Below are 22,226 nucleotides of genomic sequence, written 5' to 3'. Positions count from 1 at the left end.
TGTTTAAAGTTGCACACAGCATCATATGGCACAAACCCTCCTTGTTGTCAACTTGTGAGGCACTGGCAGTGTAGCTCAGAGATTAGAGATGTGACACAGGACACTGAGGATTTTATGCCCATTTGTGGCCCTTTGGATGGTCTTGCACATGGAATTGCTGCTATTGCCGAATAAACACATCTCCCCGTATGAGATGGGCCAGATTCACAGCAGTGGCACAGCCAGTTCCAGACAATTCCATCCCTGGCTTATTTCATAGCCAGGACCAGTCACCAATCAAAGCCTTAAAATGAGTAAGATGACAAGGGTTTTGTGGCAAAGGACATGAAGCCCTCCATTTGATGCAGAAAACAGAGGAGGCACTTACAGACTCCACTCTCAATTGCAGCTATTCATACACTATGGCAGCAGATGCTCCTGCACTGGCTCCCAGATACCAGTGGACAGAGTAAATAGAAATGCTTCTCTTTCAAGAATAAAAATAAAGGGTATGTTTCCAAAGGTGGATGGTGCAATTGAAAATTTGGCCAGATAAAGCCATGGCTGCCTTATACCATGCATGTTAAAAGCTGTACCTGAAATCAAAATGTCAACTCGGATTCTACTGGAAAGATAACTCAGCCTCCTGCTCGACACTTTACAGCAAAGAAAACCAGGGGCACCCTACAAGTGGGAGAAGAAGTGTTACAAAAGAACGGAGAAGTGGAATCATGGGATGGGTGTCTAAAAGGATGGATGGAAAGCCAGGGGCCTCCCTTCAGTGAAGCACCTAAGAATACATGTAAGGGGTACCAGGTAGGTGCTTAACAAAAGGAAAGAGAGGGAGTATATGGAGGAGTTATCAGAGGGGAGCAGGTGCTGGTCAGGAAGTAGGAAGGAAAAGATATGCACTTCTGAAGGTCAGAGAGTCTCACTGGAAATGCTAACAAGAGAGTGCATATAGGAGTTGGTTCCTATAATCAGGATGGAAGGGGCTGCCACGGTAACCTCATCACCACAACACACTGTTATAGCACAGCTCAGCAGTATCTTACTTTAACAAGTTTCTGAGCTGTTAAAATAGGTGTATTAACAAAAGGTACATACGTGAGACCAACAATCTTGATATAGGGAGAATGCTCTCAACACCTGTTGAGAGCAGTCTCATGGGTTTTTATAGCTCTCACTATTGAACCAAAGACTGAAGCAGCAGGTATGGGGTAAGAGGACTGTGCTTCATGTGGTGGAGGGTAAAGCAGTATGAGGAGCTGCAAGGGAGGGTGCTGGTTTCCTGGTACTACAGTACTAGCATTGCCTTATCTGTATCAGACTCCTCAGCTCAGAGGACAGCTGTGGATTCCCCTCTGGAAGAAACATGCTGCTGTAGTTGCTTAATGCTACAAGGGTTTGAGAGCCAACTTGTGCAAAAGCCTGTTGTTGACACAGCAATCCTTGAATGTGCTGGTTATCCCAGCTGAATCCACTTGGTAATAGCTGGGAAGGAATTCCTGACTTCCAGTCTGGTGCCCAGAACTCTACCATGCCAGAAATTTAGGCCTTTCTACACTTACAGTTTTGCGAATTTAACCATACCAGAATGGTTAAACTGACAAAAACCTTCCCACTGTAGATACAGTTATATTGGTATAAAAGTGCTTACACTGGTATAGTTTATGCCAGATAGGATAAACAGAATTCCTGTTTTTCAGATTTTCGTTCATTTAATTCTTGGGGGTTTATTCTTAACAATTTGAGTTTTATGTAGAAGCCCCCAAAATGTTCTTTTTCCCCCCAGAGCTCTCTCTCTGATACTGTAATAAGTTTTTTGGGGTACTTCCCAAAATTCTTGTATAAACAGGATCTACTTTAATCTTTATGATATGTATAAACACGACTTATCGGTATTTTACTTTGATCTTTGAAGTTGAACCCCTGGTTTAGCATGTAGCACATTTGTACCCTAGTCTGCTTTAAACACAGTTTTGCTTCAAACAACACCATGTTAAAGCACACTAGGGAGATTTTAGTATGCATCAGAAGGGTCTACACAGACTAACTAATGCACAGTACATTTTAGAAATAGCGATCTGCAGTCTGCATTATTGTCCCGTCTACACAAGCCCTTATGAAAGCCAGGGAGCAGGGTCATCACCTATATAAACAAACTACACTGGGAAAGTGGTGAAGTCAACGTGAACCACTTCTGGCTTTTTGCAATATTTATTGAATAGACACTGATTTGTATATAGATATAAATAAATTGGGAGTGTTTTAATCAATTAAAACCTAAAATCACTAGCTTTAAGTATAGGTTATACCAATATAAGTGCATCTACATTAGCACTTTTACCAGCACAACTTGTAGTGGGGAGAGAATCGTTTCCCTAACTGACATAAAAAGTTTTACCAGTGTAGTTAAGTATAGACCAAGCCTTACCTTATGGCTTTGGGAAAGTCACTTAAAGCCTGTGTACCTCAGTTTTCCCATTTGTGCAAAAGAGCTAATACAAATCTCCACCAGTTGTGATGATTATTTAATGTTTGTAAGCCACTTTGGAGAGGAGATGTGTTTTAACTGGGTTATTTGGGTAGAGGGAAATAGTCGAAGGCTAGGAGAAAGCAAGTGGAGATGTTTCTCAGGCAAAGTTTGTTTTTCTAGCTGGCTGATCCTACTAGATAGCTTCCCAAGAGAAGGTGACTAACAACACAATGCAAGTATTTTTGCTACTCCAGTTGCTTCTGAAAAGGAGATGAAATCCCAGACAAAGCTATGTTAAAATAGAGTTCAGGCTGAGAGTATATACCAGTAACTGTGGGTGAAAGCATCACAAGAATGCTGTAATTTTCTCAAAAACAAGCATTAACAAACCCAGGAAATTCAAGAGATATATCTAAATTTTTAAAAAATCCAATTATGTTAAGGTATGGAAATACAGCATTCAGGCACCTAAATCACCTTAACTCTCTCTGCAGTAATGCCATCAGTAAATAAAATTACAAAGCAAATCTATCTTCAAAATCAAGTTATTCTAATTTGTGACCACAAACACAATTATTTCACAGCCTCACCAAATCTCTTGGTGAAGCTAACGCTAACAGTGAGGATTGCTACTGCTAAAACCTAATGAAGTAAATACTATCTTCTTTCCACTTTAGGAGCACTTGTAATATGTACTGATCTAGAAAACTATTAGCAACTTGTCTCATGCTCCAATTAAAAGTTTTCCTGCTAAATGCAGATTTGATTTTTTCCCCCAGCTCAACGGTTTGATTATAACGGAGTTATGTTCACTGGAGGGCAATTAAAGGTATCACACTGGTTTGTCATTTGAAGGAAAATATAAAGTATATACTTTGAAAAGAACAGAATTAACTGAGGAAAAGCAGTAGGCTAGTCCACTGTGCCTGTTCCATCTGAGCTGTTCACACTATCTGTTCAAAAACTGGTGACAACAGGAAAAGATGAAAAGCTGCTATTTGCATCCTTAAAAGGTGACTTAGGGAAAATAGTAAACCAGTGGTATGACCAGCTAAGCAGGCACCGGACAAAAATGAACATGAGTAAGATTAGGGGGTCATGTGGGTCAGTAGAGATGCCACAGGGAAACTGGATATAGAGATTAATGAAGTACGACTAAACAAATTGACCAGTTCAAGTACCTCAGCAGTGAGCTTGAATGAGACACAGTCCAGAGTGAGGAGTGCTGGAACAACATCTCAAGTGTTGTGCACAACAAGCATATGCCTCTGAGACCAAGCCCAACTTTATAAAATAGTGCACCTGGCAATGCTGTATGGTGCAGAAACACGGGTGGTGAAGAGGCAGCAGATTCAATGCCTACAGCTGTTCAAGGTAAGATGTCTTTGGACTATAAAAGGAGTTACACAAAGTGACAGATTTCAAAATGAAAGCATTTGGATGGCAGTCAAAGTCCGATATGGCTGACAAAATCCAGGAAGTGTGACTTCCCTGGTTCAGACACATGCAGAGGATGAATGAAGACGAACAGACGAAGACTGAATGGGATGACAGCATGGTAGGAAACATGGAAAAGCTGAGGAAGTGATGGATGGATCTCATCAAGGAAGATTAGGGACATAAGCAGGTGGATCTTTGGCTGTCCATGGCAGCACTAAGATAGTGCATGTTTGCTCAACGACTTGACCCCAGATGATGGCATAAGGGGAAAAAGAAGAATCAGAGTCACAATCTATTGAAAGATACAGATCTGAAAACTGGAGCTGTCTGGCCATCATATTTCAAGACAAAAATGCAAAACAGAAGGCATTTGTATGACTTTATATTTGAAGGAAGTAAAGTTAGTGCATTTCAGGAAACAATTTGAAAACATTTCGTACATTAACAGCACATGCAGTAATTTGATGGAGGAAGTCACTTGTTGCTAAAAGCTATTATTTCTGTGGATGGAGATCAGTCTAGCTGTTGTATCAGTTCTTCAGCTGTAGACAAGAGCTTATCTCTTTCCTTCCATTAGCATGTGAGAGGAAAGTTGTGAAAAATGTGATTAATGTGAATAATACTGATTATTCTGGGAGCCAGAGAAGGACTTAGGCAAAGGAAGAATTCGACTCAAGTGTAATTTTTGAAAAGGACCTTGTCACAGCTAGCAGGTTTAAAATGGAGCCACCTCTGCACATTTGAATGCAGATGCATAAGCACACAAAGAGCACTTTCATCAGCTCTGCTAGATTAAAGAACCTCTACTATCCAAAATCTTCTCCATATGTAGGTATTTCTACACCATGACCAATAAGCTACACACATTGAGCTCCTTAAGTATTTGAAAGGCATGTTTTCCAGAGTTCACATCATTCAGGTCGCTCTCTTCTGGACATTCTCCAATTTTTCAACATCCATTTGAAGTAGACTCCAGAACTGAACACAATATTCCAGTAACTTCAATTGTTTGAATCTTTAAGTATGTGTTTTTTCCTTACAATGACCAATAATGTACAAGGTCACAATACAATGAAAACTGGGATTTGGGAGATTTTGGTAACTCAGTTCTTCAAGTGCATTACAAGTTCTCTGAGCTCTGTTTTTGGGTCTCATGTTAGTCATTATCTGTAGGAGCCAATAGCTTCCCTCTTTTCCTGGCATTCTGAGAATTCTTTGAAATGCCAAAAGCAGCACAACAGTCCCTTGTTTTACAAACATAGTTTACAAAATACTAGGGCCAAACTTTTTAACAGTGACTTGCAAAAGCAACCTGAGTTAACCAAAGAAACACATGCTGAATCACTCCACTAATTTGGCTGCGCAGAAGGTTTAGCACAGAACTAAATACTAGTTTTTTAAAAAGTTGTTTTTAGCGCCCATGGAGTCTGCCGCCATGTATTGGATTCACTGAGGACATCCCAGATTGCAGCGTTCTAAGACACCAAAGATACCAAATATCAGTGGGGTAGCCGTGTAAGTCTGGATTGGTAAAAAGCGACAGAGTCCTGTGACATCTTATAGACTAACAGACGTATTGGAGCATAAGCTTTCATGCTACAATACTAGCTCCCATGAAGGCTTATGCTCCAATACCTCTGTTAGTCTATAAGGTGCCACAGGACTCTGTCGCTTTTTAAAGATACCAAAAAAGACAACACACAGATTTACCGTAAGTCCCAAGCAAGTTGTGTTTTTCTCATCTGTAGAAAACTAAAGCACTGATGCCACCAAGACTTATGTACTTGCTTAACTTCACTACCATGAGTTCTTACAGTGATTTCAATGGGACTACTTGTGGTAGTAAAAGTAAGCATGTGCTTAAATCTTTGCAGTATCGGGACATACATTTCCCCTTTTGCGGTCCAGTTCTGCCAAATTCTCTCACGTTAAGTAGGATCTTTCACTGCAATTAGTCTAACTAATTTCAAATAACACTCTCCTCAGCAGGAGTAAGGGTGACAGAACCCGTCCTTTTACTATTTCATAAGATTTAAAAAACATGTCACAGGGAACACCAACTTAGCTAAGGGTGAGCTCAGGACACCTGCTGACTTTGCCAACATCTGTGACAGCCCAGAGTGATAAATTTTGTGGTATGCACAAACCAGAACACTCGGCATGAAGAAGAATGTTTAAAAGATCAATTTAAACTGAATAATACGCAGGGACACTCAGCACTTCTAGAGCACTTTTCATCCAAGGATCCCAAAAACATTGTTTAAATTTCAGTATCCTTATGAGACATCACTTCATCCAACAAAGAACTGCAGATACCTCTGGGGAAACACACCAGTTTATTTGTGCACAACTCTACATGAGAGTTAAGGCAGCAAGTGAAGAACACTGCATCCAACTGCAACTCCCATCTGGAGATGCAGGTAGGTAGAACTGAAATCTGACCAAGGCCACTGGATTAACACTCCTATTTTCAAGGAGTGGCATGGGCTCTTTAATAACCAGAAGGGGTTAGAATGTCTGATTTACATCTTGCCCCAAAACCAGCACCTTCAGCAGCATTCTGACTCTCATGAGAAGTGCCTGGTTGGTAGGTGCATCCAGCACATCTGTCTGAGGTTAACTCGGTTCTGAGTTTTTCTTTGCAGATCTCCTTTCATAAAGTACAAGAGGATTTGCCTACTCAACTAGTGTGCAAGAAAGGAGAATGGGCCATTCTCCTTCTCTATTTTAAAACATTTGGTTGAGGGGAAATTTCCTCACCTGGAGTCTCCATCTTGATCTTCTGTGTTGTCATTAGTGCTATTCACAGCATATCGGCTCCTTGGCTTACCTGAAGCAAATGGAAAAGAAGATAATTTTGAATCGCTTAACAGGGACCTCACTTCAAAAAGAAACGTGTGTTTGCGCCTTTTTCTAAAGGATGTACTAGGAAGGCCCAAAAGTGCTCTCTTTAAAAAAAGAATAATAAAAGCCCTTTCTCCCTCCTTTTTTATATTAGACACATCCAGCCTTGACTTCTCTGTTTTTGCTCCAAGACAGTCTAAGAAACAGGACCGGAAGCGTCCTCAGCCTTCAACTGAAGATGAAGGCATGCTGAAACTTTCACAAAGAGAACTTATTTCCCAAGTATCTGGAAGAAATATGAATTAAATAGGTATTGAGCAAACAAACAACTTTTAAAAGTTTGATTAACTCCCTTCCCTTACTATTGCTCAGGTGTCATTATCATTGTTTCTGATGTCACAAACCAGCAAGCTGACTAGCCTCTTCAGAGGGTTCTCCTATACAGAGAAACAAATCTAAAGATCTAATGCCATCAACAAGAATGGAAAAAAACAAAAACAGTTTTGAAACAACTTTCAGCTGATCTTGGTAAATAATGCAAATATCTTCTCTCTTGGCAAATCATATTTTAACACCTACAATGGGGTGTTAAATGCCATTTGATGACATTGGAAGGTTGGCACAAAGATCAAAGGGTAAAATATGTGACCTTTAGATAGCAAATAAGCCTTCAGTTAGTATCTGTTACTTGTTAGGTGTTTTGCTGTCTGACCTCCTGTATATCACAGGCCACTACCACCACCACTCAGCACCCATACTAAACCCAACAACTGAAATTAGACCAAGGTATAATAGCCTTTAGGAAAACAAAGCATTCTCAGAACATATGAAGCCACTGGAGACTCTCTCACACATTTTCAGCCTACACAGAATAGATTTTGTCGAGATTTTCCAAACCAATCACATGATCTTGCCTAGGGGTAGTGAAAGCCAGCCATTTTACATCTAGGAAATTTCAAAACAACAGTCCAGCTGGAGTGAAAAGGAGGACACAGAGCTGGGCATTATGTGTACTGATGGCATTTGAGCCTAGAAAGTTGAAAAATCATCCCTAAAGATCTAACAGATGTTAATTAAGGGCAAGGCTGAGCTCCCATAAAAGAACACTATAAGTGAGTACTCTTGAGAAGAAGGGTGTGTTTCTAGTGGGAACTTGCAGGGATCAAGTCTTGATCCTATACTATTTATCATTTTTATCAAACGACCTGGAAGAAAACGTAAAAATATTACTGATGAAGTTTGCAGATGATGAAAAAATGGGGAGTGGTAAATAATTAAGAGGACAGATCACAGATACAGAGCAATCTGGATTGCTTGCTAAGCTGGGTGCAAGCAAATTATGAGTTTTAATGCAGCTAAAGGTAAACGTATACATCTAGGAGCAAAGACTATAGCCCATGGGGGACTTTATCCTGAGAAACACTGATTCTGAAAAAGATTTGGGCATCGTAGTGGATAATCAGCAAAACACAAGCTCCCAGTGCAACACTGTGCTGAAAGCCCTAAAGCAATCCTGGGATGCCAAAACAGAGAAATCTTGAGTAGGAGTAGAGTGGTTATTTTACCTCTGTATTTGGCATTAGTGCAACTGCTGCTGGAATACTGCATCCAGTTCTTGTGTCCACAGTTCAAGAAGGACATAGATAAATTGGAGAGGGTTCAGAGAAGAGCCACAAGAATGATTAAAGGATTAGAAAAGATGTCTTATGGTGATAAACTAAACAGACTGAGCTCCTTGAGTTTAACAAAGAGAAGGTGAAGGCATGACTTGATTACAGTCTATAAGTACCTGCATGAGGACCAAATATTTAATAATAAGCTCTTAAATCTAGTAGAGAAAAGTATAACATGATCCAATGACTAGAAGTTTAAGCTAGACATACTCAGACTGGAATAAGGTAAATTTCTGACGGTGGGGGTGTCATAAGCATAATTCCTAATTCTGAACCTTAGAGTCCAAAATGTGGGTGCCTGCATGAAACCTCCAAGCTTAATTACCAGCTTGGATCTGATAGCTAACTGCCACCTTAAGCCAAAAATTCCGTGTTTGGCTCAACTCTGGTCTCCCAAAACTTCTCTGGGCAACCCCAAGAACTCAGAATGCCCTGAAGCTTACCAAAAGGGAATAACGCCTCCCCTATTGTCCTTCTCTTTAACTTCGCTCCCCAGGCGTCCCGCTCCGTGGGTTATCCTGGAAGATTACTGGTACTTAAACTCCTTGGAATTACAAAACAGAGAGGGCAATTACCTTCCGCCTCCCTCCCTTTCCCTCCCAGTCTTTCCCTGAGAGAGACTGTAATCCCTGGCACAGGGATTTCTATCCCTAGACGCTCACTTGAAAAGAAAAATCCAACATGTTTTAAGAAAATTTATATAAAAGAAGACAGACATAAAAATGGTTCTCTGTATCAGATAAACAATATACAGGGTCAATTGCTTAAAAAAAAATGAATAAACCGCCTATTCAAAAAGAAATACAATTTAACATCCCAGCAACACAACACAGTAAATACAAAAAACAATATAAAAACCCTATTGTCTTCTACCCTTTTGTACTTACAACTTGGAAAACAGAAGATTAGAAAGCCTGGAGATAGAAATCCTCTCTATAGCCGAGAGAGCACAGAACAGAGAGACACAGACAAGACACACACCTCAAATTTCCTCCTGGGCTTTGAAAAATCTGGTTTCCTGATTGGTCCTCTGGTCAGGTGTGTGGTTCCCTTTGTTAACTCTTTACAGGTAAAAGAAACATTAACCCTTAGCTATCTGTTTACGACAGGGGGTAATTACCATTGGAATAACTTACCCAAGGCCATAGTGGATTCTCCATCCCTGACAATTTTTAAATCAAGGTTGGATGAATTTCTAGAAGATCTGCTCTAGGAATTATTTTGGGGAAGATCTCTGGCCTGTGTTACACATGAGGTCAGACTAAATGATCATAAATCCTTCTGACACTAGAATCGGTGAATCTATAAAAGGAAGCAACTGTCCATCATTCCCCTTTGGCGGAAACAATAAAGCAATCAGAAGGCTTCTTCCACCTCAGACAGATCTTGAACATGAACCAGCAGCATTCCACGGTAACAGACTGAGGGTAGGTCAGAGAGAACTTTTGTCTTCAGCCACAATGACACTGCATCAGATCAGGGTACAGGTGAAATTACTATGCCTTTAAATGCTTTACATTTAGACCAAACATTAAGACCAGGCTCTCAAAATGTCAGCCCAAAAAGGAATTTGCTTTAGAATGATGAGTAACTGGAAAAGGAGGGAATGGAAATTGAACTAAGTGTACTAGAACATAAAACTCCTCATACGTGCTTCTCCAAGCTACATTCAATTGTGTGAATAGCTCAGATGCTCATTGCACTGGCTTCTGGGAACCCTTTGGATAAAGATAATTTATTCAAGTGAGAAAACAAAAAAGAGTGTTTAACTTTAGCAAATGGACATTTTGCTGGATCTTTCTCCAATCAACCTTTTGGAATCCTGGTGCTATCAACTCTTACAATTTTATCATGAGTCTCACAATATTTGGTATTTTTCTTAAAGTCCCAGAGGAATGTGCTTAGGCAAGAACCTCATCTTTCATTTAAATACTAAATAATACCTAGCTCTTATATAATTCTTTTAATCAGTATATAAATCCCAAAGTACTTTACAAAGGAGATCAGTATCATTATCCCCATTTTTATAGGGGAACTACTGTCTTTTTTGTTGTCTGTTTGGTGCCTAGCACAACAGGGGCTGCTCCAAAACTGGGATTTCTAGGCACTACTGCAATACAAATAATAATGAAGTTGGTTTCTAGCCCTCCTAGCTGCAGCTTTAAAACTTTCAATGTATAGAATCATAGAAATGGAGGGCTGGAAGGACCTCGAGAAATCATCAAGTTCAGCACTCTGCACAGTAGCAGCACCAAGTAAACCTAGATAATCCCTGAAAGGCACTTGTTCGACCTGCTTTTAAAAACCTCCAAGGACGGGAATTCCACAATGTCCTTTGAAAGAATATCTGAGAGTTTAACTAGTTCTAAGTGTTTCCTAATATCTAACCTAACCTAACCTTGCTGCAAATTAAGCCCATTATTTCTTGTCCTACCATCCTCTTTATAAGAGTCCTTAACATATTTGAAGACTTATCAGGTCTTCTCTTGGTCTTCTTTTCTCAAGATTAAATATGCCCAGTTTGTTAACTTTCCCTCACAGGTCAGGTTTTCTAAACCTTTTATCATTTTTGTTGCTCCCTTCTGGATTCTCTCCAATTTGTCCACATCTTTCCTAAAGTGTGGCACCCAGAACTGGACACTACTGCAGCTGTGGCCTCCCCTGTGTTGAGCAGAGCAGGATAATTATCTACATACATACAACATTCCTGTTAATACACCCCAGAATGATGATAATCTTTTCTGTGTTTGGTATCTGGTCTCCATTAGCCTTCTTAGTGAACACTGTAGCAGTATAGGCATTAAACACCTCAACTTTCTTGATCTCTTGTTAGCTCTCCTTTTTCACTAAGCAGCAAACCTACACTTTCCTTTGTCTTTCTCCTGCTTTGAATGTATTTCAATAAATGCTTCTCTCTAACTTCAACTTTTCTGTCATCACTAGTGGTTCGACCCAATCTTTGTGCTATGTTTCCTGGGATGAAAGAAGTAGGAATTCATTTCTTGCTACTCCCAGTCACAACAGCTACAGTTGAGTGTTCTTTTCTCTCAATGAATAGAATTTTGTGTCCTGAAAAAGTCGCCTTCTGCCTGATCATGAGCATATCATGAAGGACTGGAAGTAACAGACACACAAGAAGACTCCAACGTGTGAAAAATTACAACAAGAAACCAAGACGGATGTAGATGTAGTGCTTCATAGTAGGCTTGAGTAGCCAACTTAAATTTTTGTGATGATTTTAAAACATGAGTTAAATCTAATAAAATGGTAATGAAACATTTTTCAGTTTTTACTGTGGTGCCATACAGCCCACCTTTGTCTTCCCGGTCTCAACCCTCATCAGCTCTCATCCAAATATTCCAAGACCCCTCCTAATTTCAGTTCCCGGGGAAAACACTGCCCCACCTCTCCTGAACTGAGATTTTCCTCTAAGATTGTCTTCCTTTGGGATCTTACCCACTGGTTCTCGGAGTTTGTCTGCAGTTATAGAGGCCACTGTCCTTATTCCACTGCTCTCCCTCCTTCCTTCCCTTTGCCTCAGAAACCCCATCACCACCCGGCCACTGGTCCCCTCACCCCTCCAGCTCGGCTCCCTTCCCTTAGCCTCAGAAACCCCATCATCGCCCGGCCACTGGCCCCCTCACCCCGCCAGCTCGGCTCCCTGCCCCTCAGCGCTGCCGGGCTTCTCCCCAGGGCCGAGCCCCTCCCCACCTGGGATTGGAAACAAGCCCCTGTGTGCCTGGGAGGGGTCCGGCTGCTGGCCACGCTGCCAGGCCGGCCCCCGCGGGACCGGCCCACACAGCGCGAGGGGCGGGCTCGGGCCGCTCTGCGCGCGACAAGGCCCAGAGAACGAGGCCCCGAGGCCTAGTGGCCCGCTCCAGCCTCGTGCGCCCGGCCGCCCGGCACGTGGCCCTGCGCTGTCACTTACCGGCCTGGGCGGCCGGGTGCTCCGGGCCCCGCTGGAAGGGGAAGCGGAAGAGCAGCTTGTTGCCGCGGCTGCCCGAGCTCACCAAGATCACGCTGATGGGGCTGGTACTCTCACCCATCCCCCCACGCCGGCTCCCCGCCAGGCAGCCGAAGGCGGCGGCGCTGCCACTCCCCTCTCCCTCACAGTTCCCCGAGCGCGCGGCAGCCGCGGGCCATAGAGACGCCTCAGTTCAGTAGCATAGAAAGGCCCTAAAGAAGCAATGACCGGCGGACTTCCGGTTCCGCGCATGCGCTTAGTCGCCGCCGGTTCGAGCTGCTCCGGTCCAGAGGTCGCGGGGTGCTGCGGGCCGGCAGTGTGGGGAGAAGTGAGCGACGCTTTCCCCGAGGCTGGGCCCGCTCGTGTGAGGCATGAGATCCCCTCCCCCGCGCCCAGCAGCCTGCTGCCTGTGCGTATCCTGCCGCTCAGAGCCTGGGACCTGCCAGCCACTGCAGCTCCCAGCCCAGCCTGCGGGAGCCTGCAGCCGCTGACCTCCCACCTGCTCGCGCCCCTCATTGCGCTAACACCCGTTTGATTCTCCACCACAGTTCCATTCACCGGCCCAGGCCCTGCAGCATCTCCCCCCATCAGCCAGCAGTGCAGCAACGCCAGGCTGGAGGAAAAGACCTTGTGGACTCTACACTGAGCTGGGGAGTTAACCACAGCCAGCAAATACAAACTTAAACACACCAGCCCTGGTGTACTCTAGGTGTTTCACTTTGTACTAATGAACATGTTATAACTGTGATTTTCCAGAGTACACAAACCTATGTGGCCAGCATTTCAGTACTTCCCTGACTAATATCTAGCAGAAGCATCACCCGTTCTTTCTCCATGCCTCAGCTCCTTTCCCTAAGTCCCATGTCATTGCCTCTTGCCAACAGATAACATAGCCACCCATGGGAGAGAATGCCCACACATACCCTGCCTTAGGACAAGGCCTGTGACCCTCACAATGGGACTCATTTCATATACTCCAGACTGAAATCCATGAGGGAGAATTTTCTTTATCAAAATGTAACACGTATCTGCTGCTACTTCCTTTCCTTGCATATAGCATTCATTAGAACTGATATTGCCCAAACTCCACTGTTACAATCTCTCTGGGTTTTTGTGCACTGTGGGTCTGACTCTCTGATTTAGCTTTTCTTACCAAATGCAATCCCTGTTGAATTTATACCTTTCTCTAGATCATTAATGAAAACATTATTGCCTATTGTACGTCACTTGATACTACTCTCCGTACCATTAATCTTTATTTTCAGTTCTCTGTTTACCAAACAATTTCCAGTTCATATTCAGGAATTTTAATTGGGCTCAGGACAATGTCCATTATCAGGGATTACAATTGAAAAGGACCTGTATTTTCATCTGGATACCTCGCATAAAAACTCCTCTGTATCAATTTGCTATATACAGCTACTTTATTAAAGACTGAGCGGGCTTTGAGCAACAAAGTAATACACACTTAATATGGATTTAGCTCTGCAGGATCCCCTCTTAGAGGTTGCATACAAAGAGAAATGGGTGGCCAGGGGGTGGATGGACACACTGCTGAGTGCTTTATCTGCCTTGCCATTCTCTGTGAGGTGAATGATAAAGATTTTAGCAGGAGTAGATGTTGTCCAAGTGAGATATTTGTTTGAGAGTGATTAAAGAGCAGGCAAATTATCTCCAAAGAGCATTCTTTGTGCCCTGAACTGTGTTAACTGTGCTACAATTTCCCAGTTTGTCTTCTTTGAAGGAAAATATTAATTTTAAAAGATTAGAAATTACACAGATGCTTGTAATTTACATTTGGGAGAGGCTGTAGTTAAATTACAGCAAAAAATCTAATAACCCTGTCACAGGGTAGCTGATCCATCAGAGGCTCAGGCACCCAATCTACCTGAGACAGGCTCCTCTAAGGAGAATAGGCCAACTCAGTTCCATCTGAGTAGTTAACTACCTAGTGCTTGGGTGGCAGTTAATTAGTTAAGGAACATCTGGGCCTAATAAAGGCTTATGAAAGCTCAGTCAGGGGCTCTCAGATCAGAGAAACTCCTGAGCAGAGGAAATTTGCAAGGGAGTTGGTTAGAGAGAGTTTACCAGGAAACGGGACCCAGGAGAGGTGCTGCTGGGGTGAGCAGGTCTTGAAAGGACTAGGAGAGACAAAGTCCTAGTTCCAGTGAAAGAATCTTATCAGCTAGTGGCAAGGGATCTAGGTTGTTGGGGAGCTATGTGCTCCTCTAGGGAAGAGCTGTAATGGTTTGATCTCTGTAGCAGGCCTGAATCCAGAGAAGGAACCTTTTCCTAGTGGAGGCAGGAGACCTGACTCTAGAAGAGGATTCTGGGTTGAGGGGGCCTTACTGAGAAAGAGGCTGGATGGTAGGAATCAGGTGGAGGCATGCAGACTAATTTTCTTTCCCATCACTCAGTTATGATACAGGAGTGAAGGCCTGTTTGTATACCATGTTTGTCCTCTGAAGATGTACTGTTCACTGTATAGAAACCTCATTGAATTTCTTGATAGTCCATAAGGGGAAGCTGAGGCAGGGAACTCTGGGGTGAGAGCCTGCCATAACACAGCAATTTGAGGATGAGCATGAAGCCACACCATAAAACCATCACACTTTGGTTTCCACTTTCAAGATTTGATTTTCAAAACATAATGGTCCCAAAATTATTTGGAGTTAAAATGAATTGGAATCAACTGACTGTGCCACAGATGAGGTCCTGGAGGAATTACTATCCCTGATCCTCCTGCAGTGCATTAGAAATCCAGTTCTGTTTTGGTATTAATTGGTCACTGAGATTATGGTGAAAAGCGTTTGGAAGATAAACCTTCACTTTGAAGTAGATCCCCAAGCCTCATTGCTTGCTTTTGTCTGCAAAAGTGAGACAATCCACTTCTATCTATCGGTCAGCCTGCCTGTTGAGTGACATAGTGCAGTGGTTCTCAACCAGGGGTACATGCGTACCCCTGGGTGTACTCAGAGGTCTTCTGTGGGTACATCTTTATATGTAATTAAGTTGGAATCTCGTGGGGAGAAAATATATGTATACTGTGCTTTGAAAATCTAGCACACTAAGTGTTGTGCATCATCTCTACAGCTCAGCTGCACTTTTTAATTCCACAGGATCTTTGGCAAAACTGAGTTCTTGGTCCCTACAAAGGGAAATCCCTAAATTTATACACACACATGTAATCTGAGAGATGAACAAATGAAGCATTGTCCTTGCTTTTCTGCTGACTGGAGGTCTTGCCTCATTGCAGTTCTAGTGTTCAGAAGTTAATTGGAACAGTCACAGTTTGCTGTGTTTTGTTTTAATTAAATTCTGCTTCATACAAATTTCCTTGTAAATGGACACAATACTCAGAGTTACAGTTGTGCTGGAGACCTGACCTCAGTGCCTGCACATTATGGTACAATCCTTGGTTATGTGATCAGACAACGATTTCTGCAGGGCCCCTGCCTCTTTGATGCTCAGGCTGGACAGTGAACAGTGAATGAGGGACCCTGAGAAGCCCTGCATCATTCTCAGCCAATTCGGTTCCCAGTGACATCTGCCGTGAAGTAAATGGAATTAATCCTATGACTGAGAAAAGAATTTGGCCCTCTGTGCAGATTGTAGCATGCAACAAGTGGAGTGGGGACTCATGGATACAAATACATGAACATTGTGTCTATTTACAAATAATGTAGTTATTAAAAACATTTTAAAATTAGAATTTAATTTCCATGGAGAAAATAAATGGTTTTTAATGCCAGTTTTCTTAGTAACTGCACTGTGTGCAGCCTTCCTCACCTGCTTTATGAGGCAGAGGGCACCTGGATACTGGAGGATGTGATTATGTAATTAAGGACTGTGTCATATGCTATATGCACAAGTGGGCAGAGTTAAGGGGACCTAGCTTTGGAGTGCAGTGTAATTTTAACATTGTATACAATATTTTGAAAGGAATAAAGACAAAGCATAGAAAGGAGGTCTGTAATAAATGAAATTCCAAGAGAAGCGCTATTCACTCATTCAGTGCAGCTCAGCACTTCCAGAGTCCTGAGCCTAGTGCCCAGCCTGAGTAGCTGGGCCAGATCCTCTCTACTTCAGTCCACAGGGCACTGGGGAAGATGTGAGGATGCATGAGCAATCATCTATCCCCAACTCTACCACCTCTCCCACTCATCCATGCTTCACTCCCCTCTTCTATCCTCCCCAGTACGCCTGCGGGAGGTCCACCGGAGCCGCGGGACTGGCAAGCAGCAAAGCGCCCCTGCGCGGCGTGCCGCTGTGCTTGGGGCAGCGAAATGGCTAGAGCCGGCCCTGGTTACTACTGCTACTTTCATGAGAGTTTTTAGATCTGAAGTGATTAATTTTTTTTAACTAGTGCTACCTAGTAATGTCCTTGTGTAATTAGTAAATAATTCTTTGCAGGAGCAACACAGGGTAAACTCCCACTGACTTCAGCGTGGCCAGAATTTTACCCACAGTCTGCATTTAGCACATCCTGATCTGTCCCATGTATTATATGGAAAGCCGTGATCTGTCACTTCTCTCTAAACTTTTAGCATGTTTGTAAAACATGATGATTTCCTCCATGCTCTTTGGCCTGACATTTTCCACTTTGTCATTACAATTCCCCTGTACTGTATGATTGCTCATCTGTGCCCCTGTGGCCAGTTCATTTCCCCAGGCCATCCCATTGTTGCTTAAGATGTGAGAAATGGATAAGACCTCCCAGTGTACAATCCAGAGCAGGGCAAGGCATTGTTTCATAGGGAGATAAGATAGCCCCACGTCATTGGGTGGGTCCCAGAAGTGACCAATGGCAATGGACAGTTGCCAAGTTCTGCTCTCCCTTTCCCCTTTATAACTTAGGCTGTGAACGCAATCATCACAGATCTGTCCAAGTTTCCATTGTAAGAAGGCTGATCTCACAAGCTCCAGCAACAATGACTCTGACTAAAGCTGAGAAGGCTGCAGTGGTTGCCATTTGGGGAAAGATAGCTGCCCAAGCTGATGCCCTTGGGACCGAGTCACTGGAGAGGTAAGTAGTGCAGCATCTTTGCTTAGATACTGTGGGCCTGTCTCTGATCTCAGACTGGTGAACTTACTCTAGTGTAAAACTTGTATGAATGAGATCAGAATCAGGCCCTGAGACTCTCATTAGAGTCAAAACAGCAGAGAATCCTGTGGCACCAGTGGCCCAAATTCACCACTACTGTAAGTGGGCCTAGCAACACTGACAATAATTGAGCGGTGCTTGCTTTTGCCAGGGGTGAATCTGGGCCTGTAATTCAGAGACCTGGGGAAATCAGATACAATGATGGTTGGCTACTGGGCACCCTTAAGTGGGCAGACTTTAAAGTGTATCATTCAAACATTGATGATTGAGGACCTCAGTTTTTCTTGGAGAATAACCTTCATGGAAAGTCTAGAAGAATGTGGTAGAGCTCTATAGAAATTACTTTAAAACTCTAGAATTTATCAGAGAATAATATTCCTGCTATCAAATCCTACTAAATAGTTTCTAAAGAGAGAATGTAATTTTCTATTCACTTGTATAAGGCTTTCCATGAATGCCAGCCGAGAGTTCAGGAGAGTGACTCCACATTGTCATTAATACTCAGATAATATCTTGCCGAATGCAAAGGTTATCATTATGATCTGAACATGAAAAGAAAAGGCATGGATGTGGGTTTTATTATGTGAATGATGCAATTTATATTGGCAAGTACTGAGCAATGCTTGAGAATGGATAATATACAAGGCGTTCAAGCAGATTGCTTGAAACATATCTCAACATCCATTTGATGAGTACCAAATTAGTAGCAGAAGTAGTAACCATCTCCTAGAAGCGTATATCACTTCAAACCACATGGACTCTTAGGTCCACCGAGGGTCTGCTGTAAATACAACTACATAGCCTTTTATTGGCAGAACTGGGAAATGGTATTTTATGTTAAGTGAAGTTGATGTTTTTCTCCAAACATCCCATTTCAAATGAATCCGACTGAAGTTTGGGGATGACCCACCCTATGCTCCTTCCAGTAGAAATCCATCTAAAACTAATCAACTAAACAAGCTGACACAAAGGGGAGGGAAAGAACCTGGAAGCTGATTGAACCAGGCTTGGTTTCTTCAGACAATAGTCCCAGGTTTGTGTTATTTAGCCAGTTAATTTTAAAAATTTTGATGGTCCTTTCTGGATGTATAGCCCCACTTATAGTAGGTAAAGCAAAGATTCTGGGCAATGAAATATCTCTGTATATAGATTATTCACTATAAGGTTATGAATTTTGCTAACTATCATTAGGAAATACAACTTCGTTCTGCTGAAGAAAATGTATTACAGAAGGTGCAGGTGGCTGTGTGGAGGTATTAGGTTATTTAGTTCAAAGAAGAAAAGAAAGTAAGTTTAAAACGATTTTAAAATACTTTTCAGCATGTAAATCTAAATTTGCCTCTAGGATCCCACTACATCTGATTAGTCACTGTGGGCTAGAAACCTCTCTGGTGTGACTCCATTGATTTATGCAGTTATACCAGGGATGAATTTGGTCTGATAACATTTTTTTCCTAAAATAAATAAAGAAGGTACAAACTGCTTCTGTGGAACTGCTGGCCTGTAACATTTGAATATTCCAGCACCATTTCAGCTCATGGTTTAGTCCAGGTTACAGTAGGACATTAAAAGTCTAAGGATCACAGATCTTCTGTAATTCATTCTTTATCGGTTCTAGTGCTTTGGACTAGAAGAGCAGAAGGGAGTGTTTATCCAGGGTCATGCGGCCCCCTTTCTCAGTGTCAGCTTCTCAGTGCAATTTCCATTGCTCAAGCCATTTCTAATATTCTCTTCCAGGCTTTTTTCAAGCTACCCCCAGACCAAGACCTATTTCCCCCATTTTGATCTCAGCCAAGGTTCTGCTCAGCTTCATGGCCATGGCTCCAAGGTCCTGGGTGCTATTGGTGAAGCTGTCAAGAACATCGATAACATTACAGGTGCCTTGGCCACACTTAGCGAGCTGCATGCCTACATCCTCCGAGTCGATCCAGTGAACTTCAAGGTGAGTGAATTCCTACATGCAGTGCAGAGGGTGAAGAGAGTCCATTGGTCATTGAGTCAGTAGGCCCAGGCCACTTCAGCTGATGGGAGCTTAATCACTGAATACTTCCCCATGTAGTGCAGAGTGCAGCAAGGACTAAGCCTTGCAGCTCAGAGGTGAAGCTATTATCATGCTGAGCCTTGGAAGTGTGGCTGCAGCTTCACTTTAATCAGAGTGGCTGTGGAAGTCCTGGGCTGTTCCCTCTTATGCTTGCTAAGACTCCTGCCTTTGCTGGGAACAGTCAATCCTGAGAGTGCAGCCATGGTCCAAGAGTTTGCACACCAGTCTGGGAATGAGTAGAGCTGTTTCTGCTCCTGGTTCTGCCATATACTTACTGTGTGATCTTGGGCAGGTCACATCACATATCTGTGCCTCATCTTCCCCCTCTAAAATGGGGATTATGATACCGACAGTTCTTGGCCAAGGGCTCTGAGGTTCCTGCATGAAAGGCCTTCTATAAATGCAAGGGTAATTCACAATTACTTTGTATTCCCCTTTTGTGGGGGGAAAGAGGGAGCAATGATTTTTCTCTAGGCCAGAAGGCAGATTTCTCAGACAATAGCTCATATCCACATGAGGTGACTGACTCTGTGTAACTGGCAAGGAGATTCCTGCTTGATTCTTTAAAGGCCAGAGTCTCACCAGCCAGAGGAATATTATTTCAGGCAGTTCCATTTGATTTCCTCCTGTTCTTTTCTCTTGCAGCTGCTTTCCCATTGCATTCTGTGCTCTGTTGCTGGCCTCTTTCCCAACGACTTCACCCCAGAAGTCCATGCTGCATGGGACAAGTTCCTGTCCCAGATTTCTTCGGTGCTGACTGAGAAGTATAGATAAACTGTCTCCTTGGATCATGAGGCCATGGCAGCTAGGAGTGGAATTCCCACCCCTCATCATGCATGCTTCATGAATCCCCACACATGGGTTTTGTCCTTAACAACAAGTCAATAAATATGCCAATTAGCCATCATGATCTCTGTGCTTTAATAGTTACTGGTTCCAGCCACACGTCATTGTTCATAATGGGAGGTGTTCTGACATTCCCTATAAGATGCTAAGGGGTTAATTATCTGGGATCCACATACAACACTTCTATTTACCCTTTTCTCATCACACATTGAACTGAAGGGCAGCAAATTTAAAACCAATACAAAGAAATGTTTTTTGCACAATTAGCCCGTTGAACTCATTACCACAAGATCTCATTGAGGCCAAGAACTTACCCAGATTCACAAATAATTAGATACATCCTTGATAAAGAGAAGTTACATTAGATAAGATTCCCCCAAACCCAACATTTTAAGGCATAGAACCCCCCTAATTCAGGAAATAAGACGACCTCTAATGAAAGGGTCTAGGAAGAAATTCCTGTGTGGGCAGGCTATACCAGAACTGCTAGTGCAGGGATCTTTGTATATTCTGATGCTGGTGCTGACCATTGCCAGAGGAAAGATCCTGGGCTAAGAGAACCCTGGGATGAGCCAGGCTGGTAGTATATCTGAGACACCCCAACCCCAACTGATTTGCCCGGCTAGACAAAGCCGCTGTAGTACAAGTGTAGCGGTGATGCTGTGTGAAAGCAGAGGAAAGTTCTCTAGTAGGACTTCAGAGCCTGGTTCTGTTTTATGCATTTATATTTCAAGTTAAGTCAGTGCTGGTGGGAGCTGCCAGACTGACAGTCCTGAGCATTAAGTCCTCTGTCTTCAGATGGGCAGCAGCATCCCAAACTGCCCTGGTCTAGATGGGCCACTCTCATTCAATCTCCATGATTCAGTCTCAGATTGCCAGCAACAGTTCCCATTATGTCCAGTCCTAATTCACTGTACACAGGTCACCAAACAGCTGCCAGAGGTTAGTGACTTTGTCAGTGGTGACTCAGAGGTGAAAGGTTCTGTATTACATTCCCATTCTCAGGATGCCTAGCCAGACTCCTGACCAGGGGCGGTGTGAGTTGTATGGGCTCATGGTGCCCGGGATCCAGCAATATTCAGGGCCTGGGGGCCCAGCTCCACCAATTTTTGGGGCCAGGTCTCTCCCCTGGCCCTGCCTGCTGCCCCCACTCGCCTCCCCCAAGTATCCCCTGGCCCTGCCTGCTGCCCCCATGCATCTCGGGCCCCCAGAGCCTGCAGCTCCACAATGACTCCGCTGTGCTGACTCCCGGCATCAACTGCTGCGTCAGAGTTGCAGGGCAAGCTGCCCTTACCCTGCCCTTCTGCCTCAGACCCTTCCCTTTTCCGTGTGACACTCCACCAGCACAAGGACCCCCCTGCCCGCAGTCACTGCTCCTGCCCCATTCTGGGCAAGGGGCAGCTCCATCCCCCCACCTCAGTGAGGGGCAGCAGCAGGGGAGGAGATGCACATGTGATGTAAGCCCCCCGGCCCCCCAGTACCCACCATAGGGGAGGCGAGGAGGCTTCCTGGACCTGAACGGGGCCCTAGGAGCACGTGCAGTGACAGTGATGTGGGGTAAGTGTGCTGCCAGGGGGTGCGGGGGGCCCCTCCCCTAGAACTCACTGCTGCCAGCAGGGGGAGTCCTCTCTGGCCCCAGCCCCAGGGCAGCCTTCCTGCACCCCAAACTCATCCCCAGCCCTGCCACACCCCAGAGCCTGCACCCCCAGCCAGAATACTCACCCCTGTACCCCAGCCCTCTGCCCTAGCCCTGAGCCTCTCCAATGCCCCAAACCTCTCATCTCGAGCCAGAGCCCTTATCCTCCTGCACCCTAACCCTCTGCCCCAGTCCTGAGCACCCCCTGCATCATGAACCC

General features: G+C 43.7%; 2 protein-coding genes across 12 annotated transcripts in view; one reads left to right on the top strand and one right to left on the bottom strand.

Annotated features, from left to right (window-relative positions):
* The window catches only part of NPRL3 (NPR3 like, GATOR1 complex subunit), a 137,131-nt gene extending 124,098 nt beyond the window's left edge, over positions 1 to 13,033 (bottom strand). For 2 of the 11 annotated variants that reach the window (XM_075069413.1, XM_075069416.1), the window contains exons 1-2: positions 12,426 to 12,757; positions 6,659 to 6,728 (exon numbers count right to left, since the gene is read on the bottom strand). Coding sequence is in view for 7 of the 11 variants with exons in the window: in XM_075069416.1 (XP_074925517.1) it covers positions 6,659 to 6,692 (34 nt within the window). In the remaining 4 variants the exon portion in view is untranslated. Of the gene's footprint in view, positions 1 to 6,658; positions 6,729 to 12,343; positions 12,770 to 12,871 lie in introns of those variants that run through there. The other 9 variants (XM_075069408.1, XM_075069417.1, XM_075069421.1 and 6 more) reach the window with 9 other exon arrangements.
* LOC116825500 (hemoglobin subunit pi) lies at positions 36 to 20,523 on the top strand. The gene is made up of 4 exons (XM_032781573.2): positions 36 to 795; positions 17,237 to 17,405; positions 19,221 to 19,425; positions 20,170 to 20,523. The coding sequence occupies exons 2-4, from the start codon at positions 17,311 to 17,313 to the stop codon at positions 20,296 to 20,298; spliced, it is 429 nt and encodes a 142-aa protein (XP_032637464.1). The 5' UTR covers positions 36 to 795; positions 17,237 to 17,310; the 3' UTR covers positions 20,299 to 20,523.
* The last annotated feature ends 1,703 nt before the right edge of the window (positions 20,524 to 22,226 follow it).

Source organism: Chelonoidis abingdonii, chromosome 9, assembly GCF_003597395.2.
Source record: "Chelonoidis abingdonii isolate Lonesome George chromosome 9, CheloAbing_2.0, whole genome shotgun sequence".
Lineage (NCBI taxonomy): Eukaryota > Metazoa > Chordata > Testudines > Testudinidae > Chelonoidis > Chelonoidis abingdonii.
The sequence above is the reverse complement of the archived record's forward strand: the minus strand, read 5'-3'. Positions and strand labels throughout refer to the sequence as shown.